The sequence below is a fragment of the Cydia splendana genome, chromosome 22 (genome assembly GCF_910591565.1).
Source record: "Cydia splendana chromosome 22, ilCydSple1.2, whole genome shotgun sequence".
Classification (NCBI taxonomy): domain Eukaryota; kingdom Metazoa; phylum Arthropoda; class Insecta; order Lepidoptera; family Tortricidae; genus Cydia; species Cydia splendana.
Window position 1 is genome coordinate 7,784,661 of NC_085981.1, and position 24,161 is coordinate 7,808,821.

The 24,161-nt window shown below is 36.9% G+C and overlaps 2 protein-coding genes and 1 long non-coding RNA gene across 3 annotated transcripts in view; all 3 read right to left on the reverse strand.

The window, feature by feature from the left end:
- Positions 1-580: 580 nt before the first annotated feature.
- On the reverse strand, positions 581-9,289 carry LOC134801482 (homeobox protein SMOX-3-like). Its single transcript, XM_063774091.1, has 7 exons — positions 9,154-9,289; positions 4,662-4,789; positions 3,980-4,113; positions 2,846-2,888; positions 2,145-2,268; positions 1,676-1,814; positions 581-1,297 (listed from the first exon to the last, which is right to left on the reverse strand). Exons 2-7 carry the CDS (start codon positions 4,787-4,789, stop codon positions 630-632), a joined length of 1,236 nt encoding a protein of 411 aa, XP_063630161.1. The 5' UTR covers positions 9,154-9,289; the 3' UTR covers positions 581-629.
- Positions 9,290-13,407: 4,118 nt separating this feature from the next.
- Positions 13,408-16,570, reverse strand: LOC134801534 (uncharacterized). The gene is made up of 2 exons (XR_010145680.1): positions 15,677-16,570; positions 13,408-15,525 (listed from the first exon to the last, which is right to left on the reverse strand). It is a non-coding gene; the product is annotated as an uncharacterized LOC134801534 (long non-coding RNA).
- Positions 16,571-16,618: 48 nt separating this feature from the next.
- LOC134801516 (IQ motif and SEC7 domain-containing protein 1) overlaps positions 16,619-24,161 on the reverse strand; it is a 266,858-nt gene continuing 259,315 nt past the window's right edge. The window contains exons 20-25 of the mRNA XM_063774128.1: positions 22,951-23,151; positions 22,015-22,093; positions 21,538-21,665; positions 19,303-19,443; positions 18,078-18,859; positions 16,619-17,736 (exon numbers count right to left, since the gene is read on the reverse strand). Coding sequence (XP_063630198.1) covers positions 18,759-18,859; positions 19,303-19,443; positions 21,538-21,665; positions 22,015-22,093; positions 22,951-23,151 — 650 coding nt within the window. The 3' untranslated portion in view covers positions 16,619-17,736; positions 18,078-18,758. The remainder of the gene's footprint in view (positions 17,737-18,077; positions 18,860-19,302; positions 19,444-21,537; positions 21,666-22,014; positions 22,094-22,950; positions 23,152-24,161) is intronic.

Consider the following 24,161-nt stretch of genomic DNA (forward strand, 5'->3'; position numbering starts at 1 on the left):
TTATACTATGTTAATTTAGTGAAAAAAGATGTTGATTCAATGCAGGCCACTCCAAACTTTTATCTGGCTTCTAGTGTAGTTGAAGTTTCTAAAAGACCAAAAATTACAGGAGAAAACCTGTAGGGCTAAGATGGTTAAACTAGTGAACTGCTTTGAGCTTTGTGAGCTGTACACTCGCGAACTTCCATAGTTCCGCCATTTTGAAAAATCGCCAATTCTGATTTGAGTTAGTTCTTAGGACAAGTATAAAAATTATAACAATATTAACTTCAAACATGTTTTTATTTGTATTTATTGTTTTGAGTAGGAAGGATTATCAAGATTTGAAACACTTTTTTAAATTCATAATCTTATTTAACCATATAGTTATGTATTTATGAATAAATTGCACAATGTATCACCATGTCATACAATTTTGATATATAATTTAGGTATTGTACAATTCTGAAGCTTACACTAATAATTATTTGATTTTTCCTTGTATATTTAACCTTAACCTTCTATTTTCCTTGTACAATTAAGGCACACTGTATCTTTATTTACATCTTATTTATCTATACTGTTATGTACACTTATTTGACAAGTTAAGTACCTATGTATTGCACATTGTTCCTTCGTAAAATATAGTATTATATATTAGCCTCGAAATTATTAATACCAACGTTACTCTCCGTATCCAATAAATTACATTCTTCAAACTCACTTCTCTTCTCTTCTCGTTTTTCGTAATTAGTCTTACAGAGGAAATCACTGTCACATATGAAATCACTCCTACCATCCTCCATACTGGTTCCTTCAAAACTACCTTCTCTATATCTCTTCTCATTTTCGCTTTGAAAGTTTTCGTATCTTGCCATTTCGAAATCAGGTGAAATTGTTTGTCCTTCATTAACTGTTTCTTTGCCTAATATATCATCTGCTTCTATACTAGTACCTTGAATAGTTATTTCATTATATACTCTTTTATTGTTTTCATTCTTTACTTCATATTTTAGCTCAGACATATCAATATTTTCTCGATTTTCTATAAGAGGTTTCAAATTCATTAAATTAAAATTTGGTATCATTCTTCCGTCCCAATGTTCGTTTTCTGTGGTTTCTATATCAAATTGTACGTCTTCTACCTTTTTGAAGGTGCCTAGGTTGTATTGCAGAGGTATGGAGAAAGAGGGTAACTCCATTTGGGAATTTTGTCGTGTCGGGAGGGCTGATATGTGGATCGCTGGCATGGCTTGCTTTGACTTGGCATAGTTTTGGGTGGATGTCTCGGCTATGTTCACCATTTGTGGTGAAGACACTGTAATAAAAGAGTAGCCAATTAACCATTGAATGATAATGTCTCTTACTAAGAATATTAATTGCTTGGTTTCTTGGTTTTTTTCTTAAGTTAGCTTAAACCCTCAAAACATCTTAAACCTCAAAAACACACAAGAATAGGTATACAACTCTGGTAATATTTTTGGATCAGCTGAATTATACATTTAAATCACCATCATCATCATTAGGTTAATCTTGATTATTTAAATATCTGCATTTCTGTGTACCCAATTTCTCAAATCTTAGTTTTATAAGAACGGCACTGGAATATATATGTATAACGCTACTCTTTTATTTTTATTTTCTGAGAAACCAGGTTTTGTTTTGTCACAATCAAATATAAGTACCAGTGTATTACCAGGTATAGTAATGAAGTCCCTCATTTCCAGTGCCAGGGCTGAAGGGGAGCGCTGTTCCGGAGACCTTCCGCGAGGGTACGGCTCACAACCCGTCTTCTGCTGTTTGCGCCACTTAGCCCGCCGGTTTTGGAACCACACCTGAATTACAAGAAAAATAGGTATCAAAATATAACCATGACATGATATCTCTAAGAGCTATTTTGTTATAGATTACAATAAATACCCAGCTGAAAAAGTGCATGTCTCCGTCAGATCGATCCTCATAGCCAACTCCTCTCTGAGGCTCGTCAGGGTAGCGTGTCTTGTGGAAGGCTTCCAGCATGCCTGCAGACCTGGATCACGCAGCTACTGACCTGAACCCTGGCCTCCGTCATCATAGCCAACTCCTCTCTGAAGAACACATCAGGATAGTGCGTCTTGTGGAAGGCTTCCAGTATATCTGCACATCTGGATCTTGCAGCTACTGACCTGAACCCTGGCCTCCGTCAGGTCGATCCTCATAGCCAACTCCTCCCTGAAGAACACATCAGGGTAGTGCGTCTTGTGGAAGGCTGCTTCTAGCTGCTCCAGCTGAACGTTTGAAAAGGTTGTCCTGGAAGAGGCAGTTGGAATATTTAGAGAAACAGCCAAAAACCAGTTAAGCTGCAGTCCCATCACTAATAAGACCCGTAACAGCCGTTGGTAAGCCAGTTTGAATTCGCAATTTGTTACGTAAGAATCCCGAAGAATAAATGGAAAACCCGAACAAACATGTGGCGGAGGGCGGAGCCACATGGTGCTAGAATGCCCCAACACCAAATCGCGGTGGCAACATTGAAGAGCTCATGACCTTGACTGGGAAAGCCGTGGATTATTTTAAGAATTCTACTTTTAAATTTTAATTTTTATACTGCAGTGACATGTAAATGCCAGACGATAAATAAATAACGTAAGAAAAAGCACGTAAAAGGCAATAAGGAATAACATTTCCAAGCTTATTGACAACGCATCAGGGATGCAGCCATCGTGGACTTCGTGAAACGTCTATTCTAATACGGGCTGGAGGCTGGAGTCAATGTTCGATTTCGACTCACTGACAGTAACTTCGTCCGCGTAGATTTAAAAAACAGTTTTTGATATATTAACTTAATCCAAGACATTGCCACGTTTTTAAAGAAAAGCATACAGACCTGTATCTACGTTGCTTGCGTTTTGGTATATCGCTTTTCGAATCTGAAACAAAGTCACACAATGTTAATGACGTGTATTATAGTCGTCTAGACGATGTCTACTAATTAATTTTTGATTTGAAAAGCATTTTTGACATCATAACTTAATTGTAATGATATAGAGGTGACACCTCTGATAAGGTGAAAAAAGTTATTAATAGGTAGTTAAATACTAACAGGCCTATTCGGATTTCGAGATAATCACAAGATCTTGAGACGATTTAGAGATCAACTATTAGATCTACATTAGATATCTAAGTCATAACTTGTCGAAATCGTTCAAGAGGACCTCCAGAATCGCGGAAACGTCAAATTTGACATATCTATCTTACAAATATCTTTAAGTTATCCGTATCGTAACTTGTTGATGTCTAGTAGAAATCTAATCCATTTTCCGAATTGAGCCGTATGTAGGTACAGTCAGCGTCAAATATATTGTAGCAGCCAAAGTGGCCAAATAGTTCGTCACACCGTACTAAATATAGTAAATATACGGTGTAACGAACTATTTGTCCATATTTGCAGCTATATATATTTGATGCTGACTGTACCTACTAACAACCGAGTACCTATCTATTTACTACATTTTTTCAACTAAAAACTGGTTGTATTTATTCAATCAAATCAATATTAAATGACATACGCAGTTATTACGAATTTTGGTCGGATTTATTATAAACTTCATAAAATTCAAAAAAGTCCATGACCTAATTACCTACTTTTTAGACCTCATAATTTTACAGGTCAATAAACTCTAAAATTAGATTCCATTGAAAACAAAACACGCCAAGCTTATGCCTTCTGTCGACAAAGATGTTATTTATTTATTTATTTTCATTTTTGTACAATATATGAAGGCACAGATACAGTGCATAATGGTTTTCCATCGTACTTTCTCGGAAACGTTCGTATTTGTCATGCTACTTCAGTCAACCTCAGTACCTACTTTTTGTATCGAGACTGATTGAAATAGCAATACACGTTCGTACGTTTCCGTGAAAATACGATGGAAAATAATTATGCACTACAGCTGTACAAAGGCGGACTTAATGCCTTAAAGGGTTGTTATTATGGTAAGATAATAGTAATATTCACTCGATTTTGGAGAGTACTCCTCATCTTCTTCAAACTGCTGATGTTCCACGGGTTCAGAGGGTTCCGTGGAGGCAGTGAAGGGTTCCGTAGCTTCGGTATCGGGTCTTTCGCAAAGCACTGAGCCAGGACCTAAACTGTAAGAATTTATTATTGTAATCAGTGCTAATTATTTGTTTATTATTCACACTCACTCTGTTGGCTCAGCGACCCAAAATGAGACATCATCTGTGAAAATTTCAACTGTGATAGCTAGTCACAGTTCATGAGATACAGCCTGGTGACAGACAGACGGACAGACAGAGAGACAGACGGACAGAGGAGTCTTGGTAATAGGGTCCCGTTTTTACCCTTTGAGTACGGAACTAAAAAATACCGTGGAAGATGGAACCTTCGCGCTTAGGATTTTCAAATTTAATTTTTTTCCTGCCGGCAAATTGGTTTCATTTTTAATACCTGTAACAGGCTGGGTACTGTAGCCTTTAAAGGCCTGCAAGTCCTTCAACTCTAGAATGTGCAATGTGCATACTCCTTTTTTGAAGAAACATGGCATCGCCTCATGAGCATGGAAGGCATGCCTTTTGTAGCCCTTGTAGTACCAACCAACATTCCGTCCGATGTCCTCGACGAAGCTGTTTATCCTTTTATAATAAATATAGACGTAGGTAAATATAATTTAATTTACCCATTAAACAGGTTGGGTATGCTGTAACAGAAGCTGGTGGTGGGAGAAACATCGTCGTTCAAAATGGCGGCCGAGTCGAAGCCAGCTGCGCCGGCGCCGGCTTCTCGACCGTCCAGAGATTCCTCCATCTGAAACAGAAGTATACCAATTATTTCGAACATTCGGACAGTCTAGAAGCATCTTTAACCCTTCTTGTCCCGCCCTCTTCTTGAAGCGAATACGATGCTCACATTTTTATGAACAAGGCTCAATAGTCAGCGTTGGATATTTTAGATGGGTATTCTCGGCACCGTATGATATTGATGATACACGGTTACCAAATGGCGGACCGCTATCCGGATCCGGACCGCCAACCTATTTGCGATGGTCATTTTATTTTAAGAATCGGACCCCTGAAGAAACTAATTGGTGACCCCTGCTGTACACCGACTGATCACAGCGCTGCTCTAGCGCGGTACGGCTGACGGTATATAGAGTCCAAGCGAATTTCTTATTCTGAAACTGTTATGGATTCAAATCAGAATCATGTACAAGATTTTTTTAAATATTAACTTTACTTTATTTTCCTATAAGTTATCCTATTTTTTATTTAAGGAGGAGTTTTGGCCGAAGAGTGTTAAGTTCCGGCAGGGAGGGCCCTGGCACTGCGGGGTTGCGAACTGCATCGCAACCCCGACGTAGTTTAGTTTTAAGATATATTTTTTTTATATATTTATATTTTATAATAATATGACGTATTCTAGTTTTAAGGTATTTATCTATGGGCCAATAGTTGTTAAAAATAAATATTTTCATTTCATTTTTAATAAATCTATGAAATAAACGTACCTAGAGTTTCGTCCTTCTGATTTACTTGTTGTACTTAAAGCCAACTACAACGTCGTAAAAAATGAGCTGATCTTGATTATTTACGTCTTGCCGGTTTGAAAAACAAAGTGTCTTTTCCTATAGCTCTTGAAAGAAATGTAAGTCAAATTATCCTTCTCTCGCACTACTGATTTGTTGGAATAATGATCACCGCAGTTTTGTCCAAATTCCAAAATATTATGAATAAACTGACTAGTGAATGAATATTGTAGCACTTTGCATGGTTAGCTAGACTTGAAGATTTGTCGACAATGTGAGGAACCTCTATTGAAACTTGTCTCGCTTTATTTAAGTACCTACCTAAATTAGAAGGAGAGGTTAAAGAAGCTATGGTTATCTGATCTAACTGATTAATTTGTCTATATTTCTATTGTATATAGTTGCTTTATATCTTTCTAATTCTTTCAAATTTTTAGTGTATTTTCCCTATTCCTTTTTGTGTAATATACTCGTATGTATGTTTATCCTATACATTTTGTGTGTATTTATATCCTTTATCTTTCTGGTACCTTGTTGTACATTTTACTGCATATGTCATCCACTTTTCACTCTCTCCTCTCATTTACTCAAAGGTCAACTGGAAGAGATCCCTCAAGGGATAAGTTCGCCTTTTTACTTTTAATATAGGTAATCTAAATATCATGTTTTATTTGATAAATTTTGTTTGATATTATATATAGCTATATTTTGTATAGCTTCTGCTCGCAACTTCGTCCGTGTGAAATGATGATGATCGATAAAAACTCCTTCCTTTCTCGGGCCTCAAATATCTCCATACCAAATTTTATGTAAATCGGTTCAGCGGTTTGCGTTTATGGCCTATTTACTTAGTAAACATAGATTTTAAGTACCTTACTAAATATTTTCACTAAGGATCCTAACGGCTTGTTTGTATAGTGAATAAACATAGATTTTGATAGGTAGTAAATATTTTCACTAAGGATCACAATAATTAGGTATCAAGGTATCATATTAACAAGAACGAAACCTCCAAACAAATAAAAAGAAAAAACTTCATGAAATCAGTTCGTCATTTAATATTTACTTCCTTCCATAAGGTAATACAACACCGGCGGGGCATTGACCGAGCATCGGTTACCACTACGAGTTAAATTGAATTAAATGCCTATAATTTAGTTAAGTTTATTAAATTATCACTAAATGAGGATAATTTGTGTTCCCTGTGGCAGTTTTGTTGTGACGCCGCGGTGGACGTCATGTTTTCGCGTTAAATTGAAATTAAAAGGTTATTCAGGTTAGGTTAGGGCGCATTCAAAAGTAGTGCGTTTTAAAAGTAAAGTGATAACTACAGTTTTTGTCGTGGTGACTGTTAACATTGAGTATCTGACAATGTACTTAATTATAAGACAAGTAATTAAGTTCAAGTGTAGTTTTTTAAAGTGTTTGACATAGACACAGCTATGTACCTAATGTACCTATGTATACTACCAGGGATTCACTGTTACCAAGATTAAACGATAGGCAGACTTCACATTAGAATTAGATACGGATTTGTACGCCCGGTGTGTGAACGGGACATCACATATACGCGCATAGTGCGGTCACGCTCATACTCCGGAACGACGTGCGAATTCAATGTGATAACTGCAATAGAGTTTAATGTACTGTGGCCCGGTTTATAAAATGATAAACTACGATTTACGGGTAAAACTGGCAACATTAAAGCTTTTTACCAATGTTGCCACTTTCTTAAGAGTACTGAATTAACTAATTGACTATTTAATCTATCCGAGTAGGTGCCGCTTTTTATAAAAAGCTTGTAACCTGTATTAATGGCTATTTTGCTTAAATGGGATTTAAATGCTTAAATGTGGCTGGATTCATTGGGTATTAAAAAGAGAGGTTATCAGTGAATGCCTATATACCAGATATAGGTACGCGGAGGTCTCTTTTCAACTTCATTTGATAAAAATAGATTATTATTATCACCTAATCACTTATAACATTCTCTGTAGCCTTACACACACTCGCGCGCGCACACACACACACACACACACACACACACACACACACACACACACACACACACACACACACACACACACACACACACACACACACACACACACACACACACACACACACACGCACACTTTCTTATTCCTTTTTCTTTATTTGAATTTCATAATTTCATTAACCACCTATTAGATTACTTTTAGTTTTTCTTAACCTTAGCCTACGAACTGCGAAGTCGGCTGCCACGTTACAGGCTTGCCTAGTGTGGGGCCACAGGATACGTAAACAATTTGTAAACAAGGTTCTTTCAAATAAATATATTCTTATTCTTATTCTTAAAGAGCGTTTAATAAATGACTCATAACTCAGAAACGTATGAAAATCCCAATATGGGGTCATCCATTTTGGATTTGTCGTTGTCATTATTACATAATAAATAGTGGTATTAAGATTATTTCCATACCTATGTCTGTATTAATTAATTTTAGTTATGTTAGTTCATTTTATTTGTCTGTAATTGTAATGTGTTGACTATTTTACTGGTATTTTTTTATGAAGGTACTAACATGTCTTGCCAAATTTTTATTTAGTAATAGAAAATAACAAAGTACTTAGTTAAAAAAACCGGGCAAGTGCGAGTCGGACTCGCGCACGAAGGGTTCCGTACCATAATGCAAAAAAAAAAAACGAAAAAAAAGCAAAAAAAACGGTCACCCATCCAAGTACTGACCACTCCCGACGTTGCTTAACTTTGGTCAAAAATCACGTTTGTTGTATGGGAGCCCCATTTAAATCTTTATTTTATTCTGTTTTTAGTATTTGTTGTTATAGCGGCAACAGAAATACATCATCTGTGAAAATTTCAACTGTGGTGACAGACGGACGGACGGACAGCGAAGTCTTAGTAATAGGGTCCCGTTTTACCCTTTGGGTACGGAACCCTAAAAATAAATAGTTAACTATAATGTGTAGACTATAGGTAATATCGCTGGCCCAATATTACAGGGTTCTGTGTTTCACTTTCATCGAACTGAAATTTGAACATTGTCATAGTGATATTAAGTCGAATTTCAACTATCTTGAAAATGTAACATAGAACCCTGTAATATTGGGCCAGCGATATCGTAACGTTTAATTTTAATTTTGATAAAAGTCTGTAGATTATTCAAGTTGTTCTTAGTTGAACTTTATAACAGTTGTTGGGTAAGCTGGAGCTATACTTCGTTTTTTAGCATTAAAGAGAACCTCGCAGAAGTAAACTTTGTGGTTCCAAATCGGGCACTTTTTGCGGTAAAATGTTGCAGTAAATAATACTTATAATGCAATACTTATTGACTATAATTCCATTATTATTGACAATTAAAGAACCTGATAAAAACTGCCTACTTCTGTGGAGTTCTTTCTAATGAAAAAAAAAACAACGAAAACTTATTTCGTTTTTTTAGCAAATTTTATTTAAGTATATTATTCTTTAAACCCTGTAGAACAACGTATACTGTGGCAAAAGCAAGCAGATGGGATTCGAGTTCTATGAACACCCCGCTAGCCCGCTACTGATACCTAGTTAATACATAACAAATTGTATTAAATTATCATACATCATTAATCTAATTAGTCCGGCCGTTAATTAAATTGCAGTGAAACTTACCTTTGAATCAGAGTAGGTCCACCGGCGGTGTAATTCAATAAAATGGAGGATGTCTGTTGTCACGTGGTCGGTGCTGAAGTGGCTATGTGCCGGGCGCGCGCGACGAGACAGAGAATACCGTGGAGTCGATATGGAAGCTAGAACTATCGTGTCGAATGATGATCTCTATGACAGTTCATTAAAGGTTCCTTACCCAAAAGGTAAAAACGGGACCCTCTATTACTAAGACTCCACTGTCCGTCTGTCTATCACCAGGCTCTCATGAACCGTAATAGACAGTTGAAATTTTCACAGATGATGCATTTCTGTTGCCGCTATAACAACAAATACTAAAAACAGAATACAATAAATACATATTTAAGTGGGGCTCCCATACAACATTTTCATAATGGTACGGAACCCTTCGTGCGCGAGTCCGACTCGCACTTGGCCGGTTTTTTTTATATAGCGTAGCGGTTACGGCAAATGTCTGTATCCATTTTTTTGGAAGTTTAACATCTAAGTTTATTTTGAAATGGAACATTTCATTAACAAAAATATGGTAAAACTTATTTCTATAATTATTTTTAAAATTAAGTTCAATGGAAAGAGACTTTAAGGAAATGTCATACGGATCATCAGTCCACGTATTTTAACGTATCGTTTCCAACATTCTCAATGCTGCAATGGGATACTTATATACTTGCCTACTGTTATATGAAAGCTTAAGTATGGAATTTGAAAAATTACTTGACAAAAAGTTTTGCTGCAAATTTTCACAAATACGAGCGTTTGTGTATCAAACCAAATTCAAAGGAGGATACTTACTTTGAAGATATTTTTTGTTTCGATTAGTTAAATGATTGTAGTTTTATAATATTTAAAACTTTCGCGTTTTGAACACATATTAGTTAACTCACATTTATAGACCCCGCCCACCACGCCGTTAGCCGCGACCACGACCAGTGAAACCTGGCGGCTTAGCACGGTCGCGTTTTTATCCCTTGTCACCATGCCTGTCACGTTCTAACAAGTATGTAAGTGCGAAAGGGACGCGCATAGTGATAGTCGATAAAAATGGAACCGTGCTGAGACCGCTGTGTCGAAACGTCGGTAAATAAAGGTAGTTAAATAAATTTCGCGTTAGACCCGTCTATAAATGTGAGTTAATATAATTGTAGTTTTAATTTTTAGTTCCATTTTTTGTTTTAAAAGACGTTATATTATAATATACGAAAATATGTCTGTTTTTAATTTTTTGGGAAATGTATGTTAATTCATAGGTACTTTGTTTATAAACATTTGAAACTACATCATTTTGTGAAAAAAAATATTACCAGTGTTATAATTGAAATGATTGCTTGATGTATTAATAAAAAGTTTTTTCAATAAAATAATTTTAACTAATCGTCTCCAATAATTTCCCTATCCGCCTAGAAAACCTCGTGACGTTTACTATTACGACACCCTATACATAGGGACACAGTTTAAGCACAGCTTAGGGTGGGGGGTGAAGCCGCAAGAGTGCACTATCCCACCCTAATTGTGAAAAGTCTAAAGTTAACGTGTTTTTATGAGATTATTAGTCCTTTTGTTGTCAGCAATACTGTATTGCTGACGGTATGTTCAAATGTGTTTGATTGACAATGCGGGTTATGGTGCATTTACCCTACCCTAAATACAAAAAAATATTAGTTTAATATGATTTTTGGAATATTTTCCACCAAAGAGTAATTAATTGAAATTGAAATTATTTATTTCAGGCATAAACCCATAGTGTTAGTACAAAATATATATAATTTAACTACCTATATCTATGTTATTGTACAATAGTAAAAGAGGTACTCATAAAGCCGAAGAAAAAATCGTGACTCGAATTTATAAATGTCGCTGTATGGTCCCGTACATTTGACGTAGGTATAGGTACTAGGAAGCACATTTTAAACATGTTTGATTTCCACAGGGTTAGAAGTGGCCTTTCATCGGACGAGTTAAACCAAAAGGGAGAACCACTTCAACTTCGACCCGCAGTCGGCAGTTCGCCCCCGTGACGATCCCTTCATATTTCATGACCCTTATTCAAGGGTTTTTATGGGATCTTAATGTCAAGGGATGATTTACATTCGAGGTGAACTAAAAACTAGCAAGTTTAGCCGTGAAAAGGTAATAATTGGCAGAAAATTATATCAAGAATAGATTTACCCCCTTCCTTATTCATAAAACTTTACGGGACTGATTTAGTTAAATTATGTTTATCGTTTCTTACAAATACATAAGTCAAAATGACAGATAAGGACAAACGATTATTAGCTAATTGAGGTTTGTAGCGCGTTTATGAATAAGGGGGTTAGTCCATATCTGGGGGCCTAGCCGAGTTACAATCGTTGGTAGAAAACGCCTATTGAAAATAATATATGGAAATGATCACGTGACTTCATAGCATCTATATATCGTCTTGATTATTTTACTTTTCGATCGGCGTTTTTCGATGTAAGATTGCCATCTTGGCTAGCACCCCTGAAGCACTACCACCAGTTTTAACATTGACATATTCACTCACGTTTAAGTAACTTACTTTCTATGCATCTCGCTCGTACTCGCATATTAGTGCAAGCGAGATGTATAGAAAGTAATTTACGTAGACGCGAGTTAATCTGTCAATGTCAAAACTGGTGGTAGCCGTACTGGACTAAAGATAAATTCAGTGTCAAACTTTGCTTTGACGCTCATTCAAGACTTGATTTAGAGTATTCCCATTTTATAATATATAAAACTTTCGCGTTTTGAACACATATTAACTCATATTTATAGACGGGTCTATCGCGAATTTATTTTATTAGGTACCTTTATTTACCGACGTTTCGACACAGGTTTCACAGGTGGAAACGTCGGTAAATGAAAATGTGCGATAGACCCGTCTATAAATGTGAGTTAATATGTATTTCCATTTTGTTCCCGCCGCCACATATGAGGCGGGGAACGGTATAAATGATTCATATAAATGTACCTATTCCTAAGTGTGCCCGGCGGGGACAAATGGGAATACCTTTGTTTTGTTTTTTTTACAGCGTGTGAGCTTGAAGCGCTGGTGGCCTAGCGGTAAGAGCGTGCGACTTTCAATCCGGAGGTCGCGGGTTCAAACCCCGGCTCGTACCAATGAGTTTTTCGAAACTTATGTACGAAATATCATTTGATATTTGTCAGTCGCTTTTCGGTGAAGGAAAACATCGTGAGGAAACCGGACTAATCCCAATAAGGCCTAGTTTCGTTGGTGGCACAAATCGGCACGATACGACGATTACTTATATACTTAGAAGTAAAAATTAAAGGATGGAGATGTTATGGAAGGCATTTGTAACGACCGGTCTGGCCTAGTGGGTAGTGACCATTCAGTGACACTGTCTATGAAGCCGATGGTCCTGGGTTTGAATCCCGGTAAGGTCATTTATTTGGGTGATGAACACAGATATTTGTTCCTGAGTCATGGGTGTTTTCTATGTATATAAGCATGTATTTATCAATATACTATATGTATATATATCGTCGCCTAGTAGTACTACCTAGCTAGCTAGTACCCATAGTACAAGCTTTGCTTGGTTTGGGGCTACGAGTAGGTCGATCTGTATAAGATTGTCCCCAAATATTTATTCATGAATTATTTAATTATTTGTGATTTAGACTATAAAACTATTTTCACGAAACAAAAACGAAAGCAAGATAATATTGGAGCGCATTTCATATACTTTTGGTTAAAAATAAATATCTTGATATTAGAATGGATATCAGCGTTACAAATAATTCCATCTAAGAACAGTTGCGAAAACTTGTCCTTTCAAGGAGTTCTCCAATTCCCATCCCATAATTATCCCATTAACAGGCTTTGGACTCTAATCAAATTTATAATTTTATTGTAAACGTAAATTTGAGCAGAAATTAATAAATGACTTAGATTTCAAGTTTTATTTTTAATTTCAGATTGACATTGTGACACTTTTTAATACTTACTTTTATTTTATTGTTAAAAAGTTTGTTCTTATTAACTTTAAATTGTTCTTTTATGAATACATTTTTAAAAATACCCTTTGTTTCTCATATAACGTATAAAACTTGAAAAATATGTCATTTAATTAACTTTAATATCCTTATACCTAGCCGGATCCGGTCCGGCCGGATCCGGCCGGATTGTGGCCAAAATCCGGCCGGAACCGGCCGGATTGAAAATCAATCCGGTTTGCAATCCCTATATGTAGGTCTGCTAAAATGAAACACCAAAAATTCTCATGAATGTTAATTCATATTTAATAAATAAATACATTTTCATTCTTTAAATAAAACTATTGTAAGTGACTTAGTTGTAATCAACTCTCAACAACATATCATACAACATAATAAATGGCGCAGTACGCCCTAATACTAGCTATATATAACACATTATAACTAAAGGATATATATTAGGTGTACTCTTCAATATACATACAGATTAAGTAATAAGTTAGTGAGTTCTATTTTACAGAAAAAAACTAAAGCTAATAAACTAAAATTATATTATGAGACTATCTGTGTAAAAAATAATGGTAAACCACAGACTGGGAAGTAAATCTAAATTATTTTTCAAGTACAGGGTGAACACAAGAATATTACATCTTTGGCGTCAAGCGAAATTTACAGGAGTCATCCAACTCTTCTACTAATTATTGACGATGTATTCTAAGTGCAAACAATAAGAAAATACGAACCGTGACCCATTTTAACTGCTTTTAGGTGATTTAGCGCTGAGATAACTGTATTGTCCGCTATATAAACAAAAGATATGCCAGTAGATTTAATCAAAATCAAGCAAATAACGTACCTTTGAAATAATAATAAGTAAAGTAATTTTGTTAGACGAGTTAACCTTTTGGACGCCAATGACCGATATATCCGCACCGTAGGTCCAAAGCCACAGACCGAGTAATCATAACAGACCACAGAGCAACACAGACCTAGGTGCATATGCATAAAGTTCAATTTCAGTTTTGACACTTCGGTGACGTGCGTCCGAGTGACAGCTTTTGTGTTTGACACGGCGTCGAAAAGGTTAAGTATTTGTAATGATAGTTTGTGTCGGCACTTAGAATACATATCAATTAAATCAAAATCGACTACAAACCTATGGAAAAACGCATTTCGCTTGAAATACGTCCACGAACGCTCAAAATTCTTGTTTCACTGAGAAACTTTACAATTACGATTTAATAAATGTCAATTTTAATATTAAATTGTTAAGTTTAAGCATAACATGCTCCTTTTACTAATACATTTACTCGTAAGTGTAAGGCCTGAGTGGACGCTCGAAGCGGAGCGTTCGGCGGGGCGTGCAGCGTGGCGTCGGGCTCACAAGTGACTTGAGCAGCGCGCACTAAGGCCGCTCCTATACGTTTGCATTTGTTTAACATGCACGCCGCACGCCCCGCCCCGCTGCACGCTCAACTCGAGCGTCCACTCAGGCCTTACACTAAGGGTCCTGATCGTATAGCGACCACATCCATATAAAAACATCTCAAATAATCAATATAAGATTAAGAAAATAAAAACAACACTTCCTAAACAAAAGAAAATATAACAAAAACAATTAAAACCTCCTAGTCTAATCACAAAGATAAGTCAAAAATGTGTAAACGTATTAGCAAAAGGAAAAATTACACGAATGAAGAAACTCTTCATCAATTCCTTTCAGTTGTCATGCATTACATTTGTTTTTTTATATCTAATTACATACATTCGTTCGTGAGATTTTATACAAAACTTCATACCAATGGGTAAAATTAAATGAGACACAATATAAAAAGAGTTCTTAACACGTGGTGTTTATGTTTGTATTTTAGTCACATCATGAGAAGGATGACTAAGGTTTCCCCCAGGGATCTCCACGACGACTAGTCGTGCACTATACTTGGTTTCCTGCAATCTTGACCGGGTCGTCGGTCCACTTTTCTTTTTCCATAATATCCTCCTAAGGCCGAGCCGTACAAATGAAAAACCCAAAATTTGCCAATGAAATTTGAACCTATAGCGCAGAGAATAGAGTTGATTTCTATTTGTTTGAAAATTTTACGAAACAAAAGAAATGCAACTCTGTTCCAATTGAATATGGTTTAAATTTCATCGAACTGAATAAGTGCTATAGGTAGGACCTTGGGCCTTAGGGGGATATTGCAAAATTAATTTTACACAATTGCGTGTCAAGAACTCTTTTCCAACAAAACGTCAATGATAATCGAAATGCATATGATATTACATATGATATATTAAGTGGAATTTGTAGTTCATCAATTTAATTCGAATTGGAAATCATCAATCAACAAAATATCTGAATGAACATGTGTCTAACGAGTTTAAGATATACTGAAATACCTAAATTTGATGAAATAAAACTATGGAATTGGATTATATCGTGTACATGATGAATTTTCATGTGTAATCAATTCATTATACGCGATATAATACAAATCCATAGTTTTATTTCATGAGTATAATTACTCACGGTAAGCGAAGACAATATTACCTAAATTTGATGTTTATTCTCGATACTGATTCTATAAGATTTGACATGTGAGAAAAATGAAGTACGTCCAGCCTACAACACATTCCACCATTTTTAGTATCAACTAAAATTCGTTCCACATTTTAGTATTTAGCTAAAATCTCAATTTGTTTACCCCCTCCTATCTAGCGTATCAAACAGTAGAAACGACTCTACTAACCTTTACAAAGTCAACAGTGGCTTATTTAGTTTTATTACATTTAGGTATTTTGGCCGGTCCGTATTAACACACACATAATTAGGAAGAACCTCTTTTAAATCAGCTAGGAATCCTGACTCTTTTGATACGAGTACTTTGAGCTTCGGTATAAAAAGGGGCCTTGAGGCTATTAGCGCTTATGTCGTAAAGTGTCGCATTTTATTACAGCATCTCTAAGGCCTGTTCACACCGGCTGCGTGTGCGCGACGAGCACGTGCGCGTGTGGCGTTGTAGTATACAGATCCTTATGAGAGACGGCACACCGCTTGCGTGACGTGTGCGTGTGCGGCTCCAACATTTTAGCGCACGTGCACGTCACGGACACGCAAGCCGGTGTGCACAGACCTTTAATAATAATAGGAAAAAACGCTAACTGGCCTTAGGTAACCTATCTGTAACAGGACGACACAGATTTCCACTATCAAATAACACCTAAGTACAGTCGCCATCAGATATATCGGGACGGCCGGGGTGCTCAAAAATATCTGAACACGCACTCTACCGCCTCGACGATAGAGGCGTGTTCAGATATTTGTGAGGACCTTGGCCGCTCCGATATATCTGATGGCGACTATACAAGTATACATTGAATTTTTTATTGCTTGATACTATCACGTAATTAAGCCGGTGTGCTCGTCAGAGCTAAATGAAAAAAATATACAAATCGTATATTTTTTTCGTTTAGTACGAATCACAAACGGTTCATTCTCTTCAAAACTAAGAAAGATATTTAAGAGTGACCACATTTTCTCCATCTCTTTATACTGAAGACCGGCCGTTCGTCAATTATTTATTTAAATTGGTTACTTAAATATAATAGGTTATATTTAATGGTAAAATCCAAGGAACAGGTAACAACAGGTCTTGCAAGTATGAAATAGAAAAGCAGCCTTTAGGTTGTACAGTCACAAAAACAATCGAAATATCTACGTTTGGAAGAATTCTTTATATTTAAACTCTTATTTACCTAAATGGGTATATAATAATTTTTAAATAGCTTCATTATGGACACTCGATCGAAATGCTTTAAAGACTAGTCGGGATCGAGTTTTTCAAACGGACAATCGGGACTTTTATTATATTTTTTAGAAATTTTCTCAAATTACCTATAAACGCTAAAATTCATCAACAATAGTTAATAAATTCGTATTTTGTAACTATAAATATAATTCTGTTTAAATTGTGATGTTTCTAATGTTATTGCTTTTCGTGCACAAATAAATTGTACGGTCCAACGGGATAAATGCGTCTCTCGAGGTAAATGCGTCTTTTGAAAATATCTTTGAAATGCAACATATTATAACTATTATAGCTACTAAAGTAGTGTATAATTGTTCTCCTTCGTATTTTCTCGGAAACCTTCGTATTCGCCATGCTAGTTCAGTCAATGTCAGTACTTTTTGTACCGAGACTGACTGAAATAGCAAGACACGTTCGTAAGTTTCCATGAAAATACGAAGGATATTTTTTATGCACTATATCTGTCTGTATTAAAAGTTCAGTGAACACAGTGCGAACAGGGAGGGTTGCAATAGATCTAAAATGTTCCGTTTAGTAGAAATCTATAAAAGACGCATTTACCTCAAGTGACGCATTTACCCCGGTTGACCTTATGTGAAACTACACATTGCTATTGCATTGTCTATTCCAAACGTATGTACAATTATTCTAAAGAAAAAGATTCCATATTAAGATCGCTACGTTAAAAATCTTTAAAGTAATCTTAATACTTTCGGAATGGTAACATGTATTGAAAAATATGATAATGTCAATATGCGAATATTCGTTTACGTCAAATTTGACTGAAAAGTCAATGCTGTATCTTTCAACCTTATAAATAGTCTGTATCTGTAGGTATTAAATAAAAGTAAACAAACAATTTGTACCTGGCGTTCAAAAGTGCATGGAGATATTTCAACCGTAATATTAAGGCATTACGATCGACATCTACCCACACACTTTTGAACGCCATTGTACATTTTCGGGTAGTTCTAACATTTATTGGTTAACCAACCAAATACAAAACCGCCTGGATCTATCACTGAACGGCCTGACTTTAACCTACATTATTTGATCATGTAATGTTTTCATCTACCCTCAACTGGCTTGAGGAGCGATTTGAGGGTAGATTATGTTTACTTTCATTTAAATACCTAAATATACAGAGTACCTATATTGTTAGTTCTCTCATTTATATCAAATATTCAAAAACGTCTACATTTCAACATATATCATCCTGGTAAGTTAAAAAAATTTTTTTTTTGTAACAAACCAGTATGATATAAAACATACACCAATGTTACCAACATCTAAAAACAACACACTACATGCAAAACATGGACCCATATACTTTCGATAGTTCCAACACACTTGCAAAATGTAGGTAAATATTCCAAATCCGTGAATTCTATATGTAAAATCATGTTTTTTCTCCTGTAATTGTCACTGCAAGAAAATGTTAATCTGTCATGCTAGTCTGACAATCGTTGCATTTACTTATATTGTCAAATTAGGTTTAAATATCGTATTCTTATTTCAAAAATAAATTCGAGTGGCCGTCCATTACATTGGCACTTCGAAAACCCCTACCCCTTAAAGTCCCTTAACCTTTTACCCTGGTTTAAAGTGACCCAGCGACTTCTATCATCCAAATTAAAAAAGAAGATGGCACTAAGAAAAAAACTATCATCCAAACTACGTTACGTTCTGAAACGTAAACGATTTGGAATGCATTCGAAATTTAAAATGAACCAATCAATGGAGAGAGTTCCAAATTCGAAATGAAGGGTCGGCGCGCGGCGCTGTGATTGGCTTCCTCGGTCACCTCGGTGCTCGCTGATTGGCTTACACCTCGGTGCTCTTGCCGACGTGTCCCGACTTGTCGAGGACGCCCGAAGCGCTCAGTTTCCGAGTTCGGCTGGGGAATATTCCGCTGAAAAGACGTCCTGAAAAGAAAACGTATGATTGAATTAGTTTTTTATTAATTCTAAGATTCTAAAGTCTGTCAAGCCATTTCCGTCAGTAGTAAAAATGGCAAATTCAAAAAATGTAGGCGCGAAGGGTAATCGTCCCATAGAAAAATTTAATTTCGCGCCTTTTGCTACTGACAAACTTGTTTGACCGGCTATAGGTTTTCGACAACAAGCATGTGATCTTAAGAAAGATTATATAATCCCTTTTAGTAACGCGCCCTGCATGCATGTCAGATTTTGACTCTCTGTTCTGACTTTTTTATTACTTTGCCCATCTTACAAATACACACCCAGGATAATTCATGATAAGAAATTACAATGAACGCCTACGATTATTATCTCTGTCTAGACATTTGATCCTCATATAGAACAAAATATATTGAGACAACAGAAAATCAATATTGTATTATGTTTACCTGGCGAGCGCTGGTCGGGGGGATGCCGGGGTGAGGTGGCGTGCAGGGCAGTACGGGAGCCGTGTTGGAACGACACCGACATGCCTGAATCTAGGGAACCCACGGAGCCGCGTCGTTGCAGGCGTTCTGCTGCCATTGCCACTGTAATATAAAGTTTTTGTTTATTGTATGAACCTTTATTTAAAATTTATAAATTTTGTGATATACCTAAATGTAATGTCGAGGCCACGGAACTGTCATGATATTTCAAATAAAGGCTTCTAAATAAAAAGCGGGTATTTTTGGTCATATTCTAGGGGTAGTTAGTACAGTCATCATTAGATACTCGTAATAATCGAAGCGGCCAAGGTGCTCAAAAACATCTGAACAGATATTTGAATTACTTCGGCCGATATACAGGGTGGAAAGGCACGACGATCCTTCCCGGAAGTATTAGGTCGTTTAAGTGATACAGAGACTATTGGTAATGGTAAGAATCGTTAATTGAGTAAAAAATAAAAATTGCAAAAATACTACTTTTTAACTGTGGTGATAACCCTATAGCATGTGCACATGACGGCTAGATTAAGGATCTCCGTCGGGAAAGCTCGGGACTTTACACTTTTTTCCGATCGTTGACAGTATCGCAATGATGTATGAATGACGCATAAATGCCAAATAAATCAAATGCATGCAAAAATATTACAAACAATTTTATTACTTTCTTAGATAATTACTTTTTTCCAATATTTAATACTATCTTCTTTTCACATACGGTGTTCAAATGTACCTCCGTGTATTACAACGCCGCCGCAGCCCGTACCCGAGTATGTCGATGCACATGCGATATAGTGTATGCTCTTCGTCATTTATCCTTCGCAGAAAGCACCAATTAGCCTTTGTCTCATTTCGTCCGCAGTTTCACATTCCGTTTGGTTTGGTACACCATATCTTTTACACAGCCCCACAAATTTAAATAGCCACGAGCATCTAACATTTTTATTTGAAGAATATGACATTCAATAAGTATAGTTCAATGAAAATTTAATTTCAAACATCAGACGTCTTGTCTATTTCCTACCACGCAAGAAGGTTTGTTAGTTTGGTATTGAAGAAGTATTTATTCTTGATTTATTCTTAGTATTTAATTTTTGCAAGTTCATTTGGTGCAACTAACACAACCTACTTGTTATTTTTAATTATTTTAGATAGTTTCCAATTATTCGAAAATAATTTTGTGAAACGTGTTAAGAAACTAAAACCTTTTTATCAGTCAAGGAAACCAGAGATATTTATAAGACGATTGCGTACTTTTGAGTGGTTGTCAATGTCACCATTTGAACTGTCGTTGTAAACAATGTTGTGGTTAGTATTATTAATATTAAGGAATAACATAACTATTTCATTCAAGTATTGAACAAGTGGAACCACTAAGAAAGCGAAAATCCTGCAATGATTCTTACCGTGCTGTAAGCAGACCTAAAAATGGTTAGATGGCAACAAATTAGCATAATTTCCTGTCGAATACTGATTGTTTACAAGTAAGTTCATTGACCCTGTCACCTGTTAGGGTTAGAACAAAGTAGTTTTTTGCGTGGATGTTTAAAAGGTCATAATTTAGAAACGGTTGCCCATATTAACATAGTTTCTATGGAGAAAATATAGAGCTTAGGCTAAACTATCTCCCATTTCCGGAAAGGATCGTCGTGCCTTTCCACCCTGTATATATAGATGTATTTGATAGCGACTGTACAAAGCCCTACTTAATTAATTATATTATGATTTATTTACTAATAAATTACGATATTTATTTTTCGTCTTAAAATAATTCAGTACGCAGTATCACTACTTTATTTTTATTCAAAACGTCGCACTTAATAACGCGACGTAAAGGGGCCCACAGATTACCAGTTCGCCGGACGATATCAGCCTGTCAGTTGTTCGGAGCTGTCAAATTTTGCGTTTAACTGACAGGCTGACATCGTCCGGCGAACTGGTAATCAGTGGGCCCCTTTTGATTACTGCTCTCTGTTAGTTAAGTCTAAATTACTTATGTATCAAGAATACTAACAGATTGATCATTGGTGGTCCTTATGTCTTTGGAGTAAGGTTTACAAATAATCAGTCGAGCGGTACTATACCTACTGTACAGTACCTGACCTTTTAGCACTTTTCGTCTGATGATGTTTTTGGTCTGTAGGTCTTACGAGTGACCCCGGCCAAGATGGATTCGGGGGCTATATGTCCTGTAGTTACCTGGGTCGTTGATGTCGACGAGCGAGTTGGACAGCACGTTGCGCTTGATGATGCTGGTGGGCGGCGGGTGCGCGCCGCGCGCCGGGGCCGCCGGCGCCGGGCACGACGGCGGCGGCGGGACCACCACGCTGAAATATCATTTCTGTTTAAAACTCGTCACAAATACTAAGCGATATGCACACAAATTGTCGGAGAATTACCTCAAGCTAAATCTACAGGTCTTCAAATTTCGATACGAAGGTAAAAATAATATGAAAACAGAAATTCTGCTTCTCTTCAAAATTTAAGCGCTCGGATCCGCCCGCGTACTAGGAAACTATTTGAAAAATATAATCACGGCACACACGAGGTTAACCTTTTAGTTGATAAATATTGAGTAACATGCGACAAGCGTCACCGATTTCGTTTCGTTTTGAAACCTATTTAATATCATTAAAAAAATCATAATAAGTAAATACATTCGAACTTTGTACATACCCGTGCACATGGACGTGGTCCATGCATTGTTGATGATCAATTTCGACGTCAGCTACGCCGCTGTCTCTGTTTTCCATAACTGAAAACAAAATTAAGCCTGTAGTACCTACAAAACTGATATAAATCTATAGATTTATGGATTTTATTGGATCAATTACTTTATATTCTGACCGACCGTGTGATAAGTTGAGTAATTTATTCGCGTTTATTTTGCCCATATTCATTCTATTAACCCGTATGGCGCGCTGATGTGGGGAAACTTAACAAATGCAAATTCGAGTTTTGACACTGCAGAAACGTGCATGGCTCAGAATAATACTAACATTGTCTATTATTGCTCCCCTGCCTTCCCATCTTGACAAATACAAACCTGGCCTTTCATCAGGATTTCCCCGATCTGATCAGAGAAAGTCCGCCGAGGTCTACCCCTTCCAACTCCCGCTTCTATATACTTCTCCCTTATACAATCTCTTTGTTAGTCTTTTTTCTTTAACCTTTTGAACGCCGCGCGCATCGTGCGCGCCGCGTCATCATGAACCTTGCTGGAATGCACGAAGGTTGATATTGGGTTGTAGCCGCGCGCGTCAGTTGACGTCTTTGGCGGTCAATAGGTTAATAATAAATATGTACTAACCTTTTTTTCCTAGCCTATTTGAGTGTCCTACTGCTGGGCAAAGGCCTCTCCCCTTAATTTCTACGACTCCCGATTTGTTGCTTCCTCCGGCCAGTTGGTCAGGAAGCTTTCCAGGTCATCTCGCCATCTCCTGTGGCTAAGCTAGCCCACCTCTCTGGATGCATGCGGTAGACGTGACCGGCCCAGTCCCATTTGAGCCTAGCGGTTTTCTCGCCTACGTCAGCAATGCGGGTTTCAGAGCGCAGCGTGGTGTTTCTTATGCGATCAGTTAGTTTAACACCTAATTAGTTTAGTTTACTAACCTTGTCTATTATTATTCCCTTGCCTCCCCTTCCCGCGATTCAGCTCTCCTTCAATCCGCATGTTCTCCATATCGTCCATCTCAGCCACACTCTCGCGCAGGTCCTCGGCGAACTTGCAGCGGTCGTGCTCGTTGCGCGCGTTGAACGTGGCCAGGCGCCGCCCGTCCACGCGCCGGGAGAGACGGATGCCGAACGGGTAGTCTGTGGGACAATGCAAATACGATTAGGCCCACTTGCACCCCAATAAACCGGGGTTAAGCGGTTGAACCGAACCCATGTGTCACACTGTACTGGTAACCATGGTAACTCCAGGTTTAACCGGTTAAGAACGGGTTAGTGGAATGGTGTAAGTGGGCCTTAGAGACCACGAAATGTCATAAACTGAAATAGATGTCTCACGTGACCAAACCCTCCGATGGCTGAGGGCGGAACGAAATCGTCAGCTTACGCGGCTAGTTTTCCTTAGTTGAGCGAAATGTTGCGATCATTATTCCAATCACTACAGTGCAATAAGACGGGTCACAAAGCAACAAATACACTTTTCACGCCACTGTTCGGAAATGTGGCAGTAGATGGTCAAAAACCAACCTGGAAAGTAGGCAATAGCTGTAGCACCTGAACCACCGCTACTACAATGTTTCATTGTTATCATCATCTGTCATTGGTGACGGTTCGCTACAGCAATGAGTATAATTTAAAACATAAAAATCAATAAAAGGTCTTTTTTGGCGCAACTATTTCCTTCAAAAATAAAATTAGGTTATTTATAGGACCAATTTCTTATTTATAAATAAAGAAATGACAGAACCATTCAGTTAATTTTTTTTAACAATTATCCATTCAGTTCACGCTTAATGCGTTTTTTACTTTTGTAGCTGTTTGTGTTTTTTTTTAGCAAAAACGCTTCTAAGTTTAGAGTCGGTTTAAAGCAAATAACAGAAAAACGCCTCTGAAAAGTGATAAAAAAAGTAAAAAAGGCGGGATCTGAAAATACTTACTGAATTGGATAGTGTAAATTGTGTTTGACTAAAAAATACAAGAAACACGTATCTTACGCTCGTTATAAAAATGAGTTCTTCTAGTGAAAAAAATGATATTCTTACGCTGAACGCCTACCGAAATTCAAGAGACAGTACAGGCAGTGGCTAGTAATTTGCTACCATAGAAATCGCGGGCTAGTACTTATAATTATGCAAATGTTTTCTTATTTC

Excerpts from the sequence above, each read along its gene's own strand:
- LOC134801482 (XM_063774091.1), bottom strand. The coding sequence starts at position 4,789 with ATGGAGGAATCTCTGGACGGTCGAGAAGCCGGCGCCGGCGCAGCTGGC. Across the intron at positions 4,114-4,661 it reads ATACCCAACCTGTTTAATGG|TTTAGGTCCTGGCTCAGTGC; the intron begins GTAAATTAAATT and ends AAATTCTTACAG. Across the intron at positions 2,269-2,845 it reads CGCAAGCAACGTAGATACAG|GACAACCTTTTCAAACGTTC; the intron begins GTCTGTATGCTT and ends TGCCTCTTCCAG.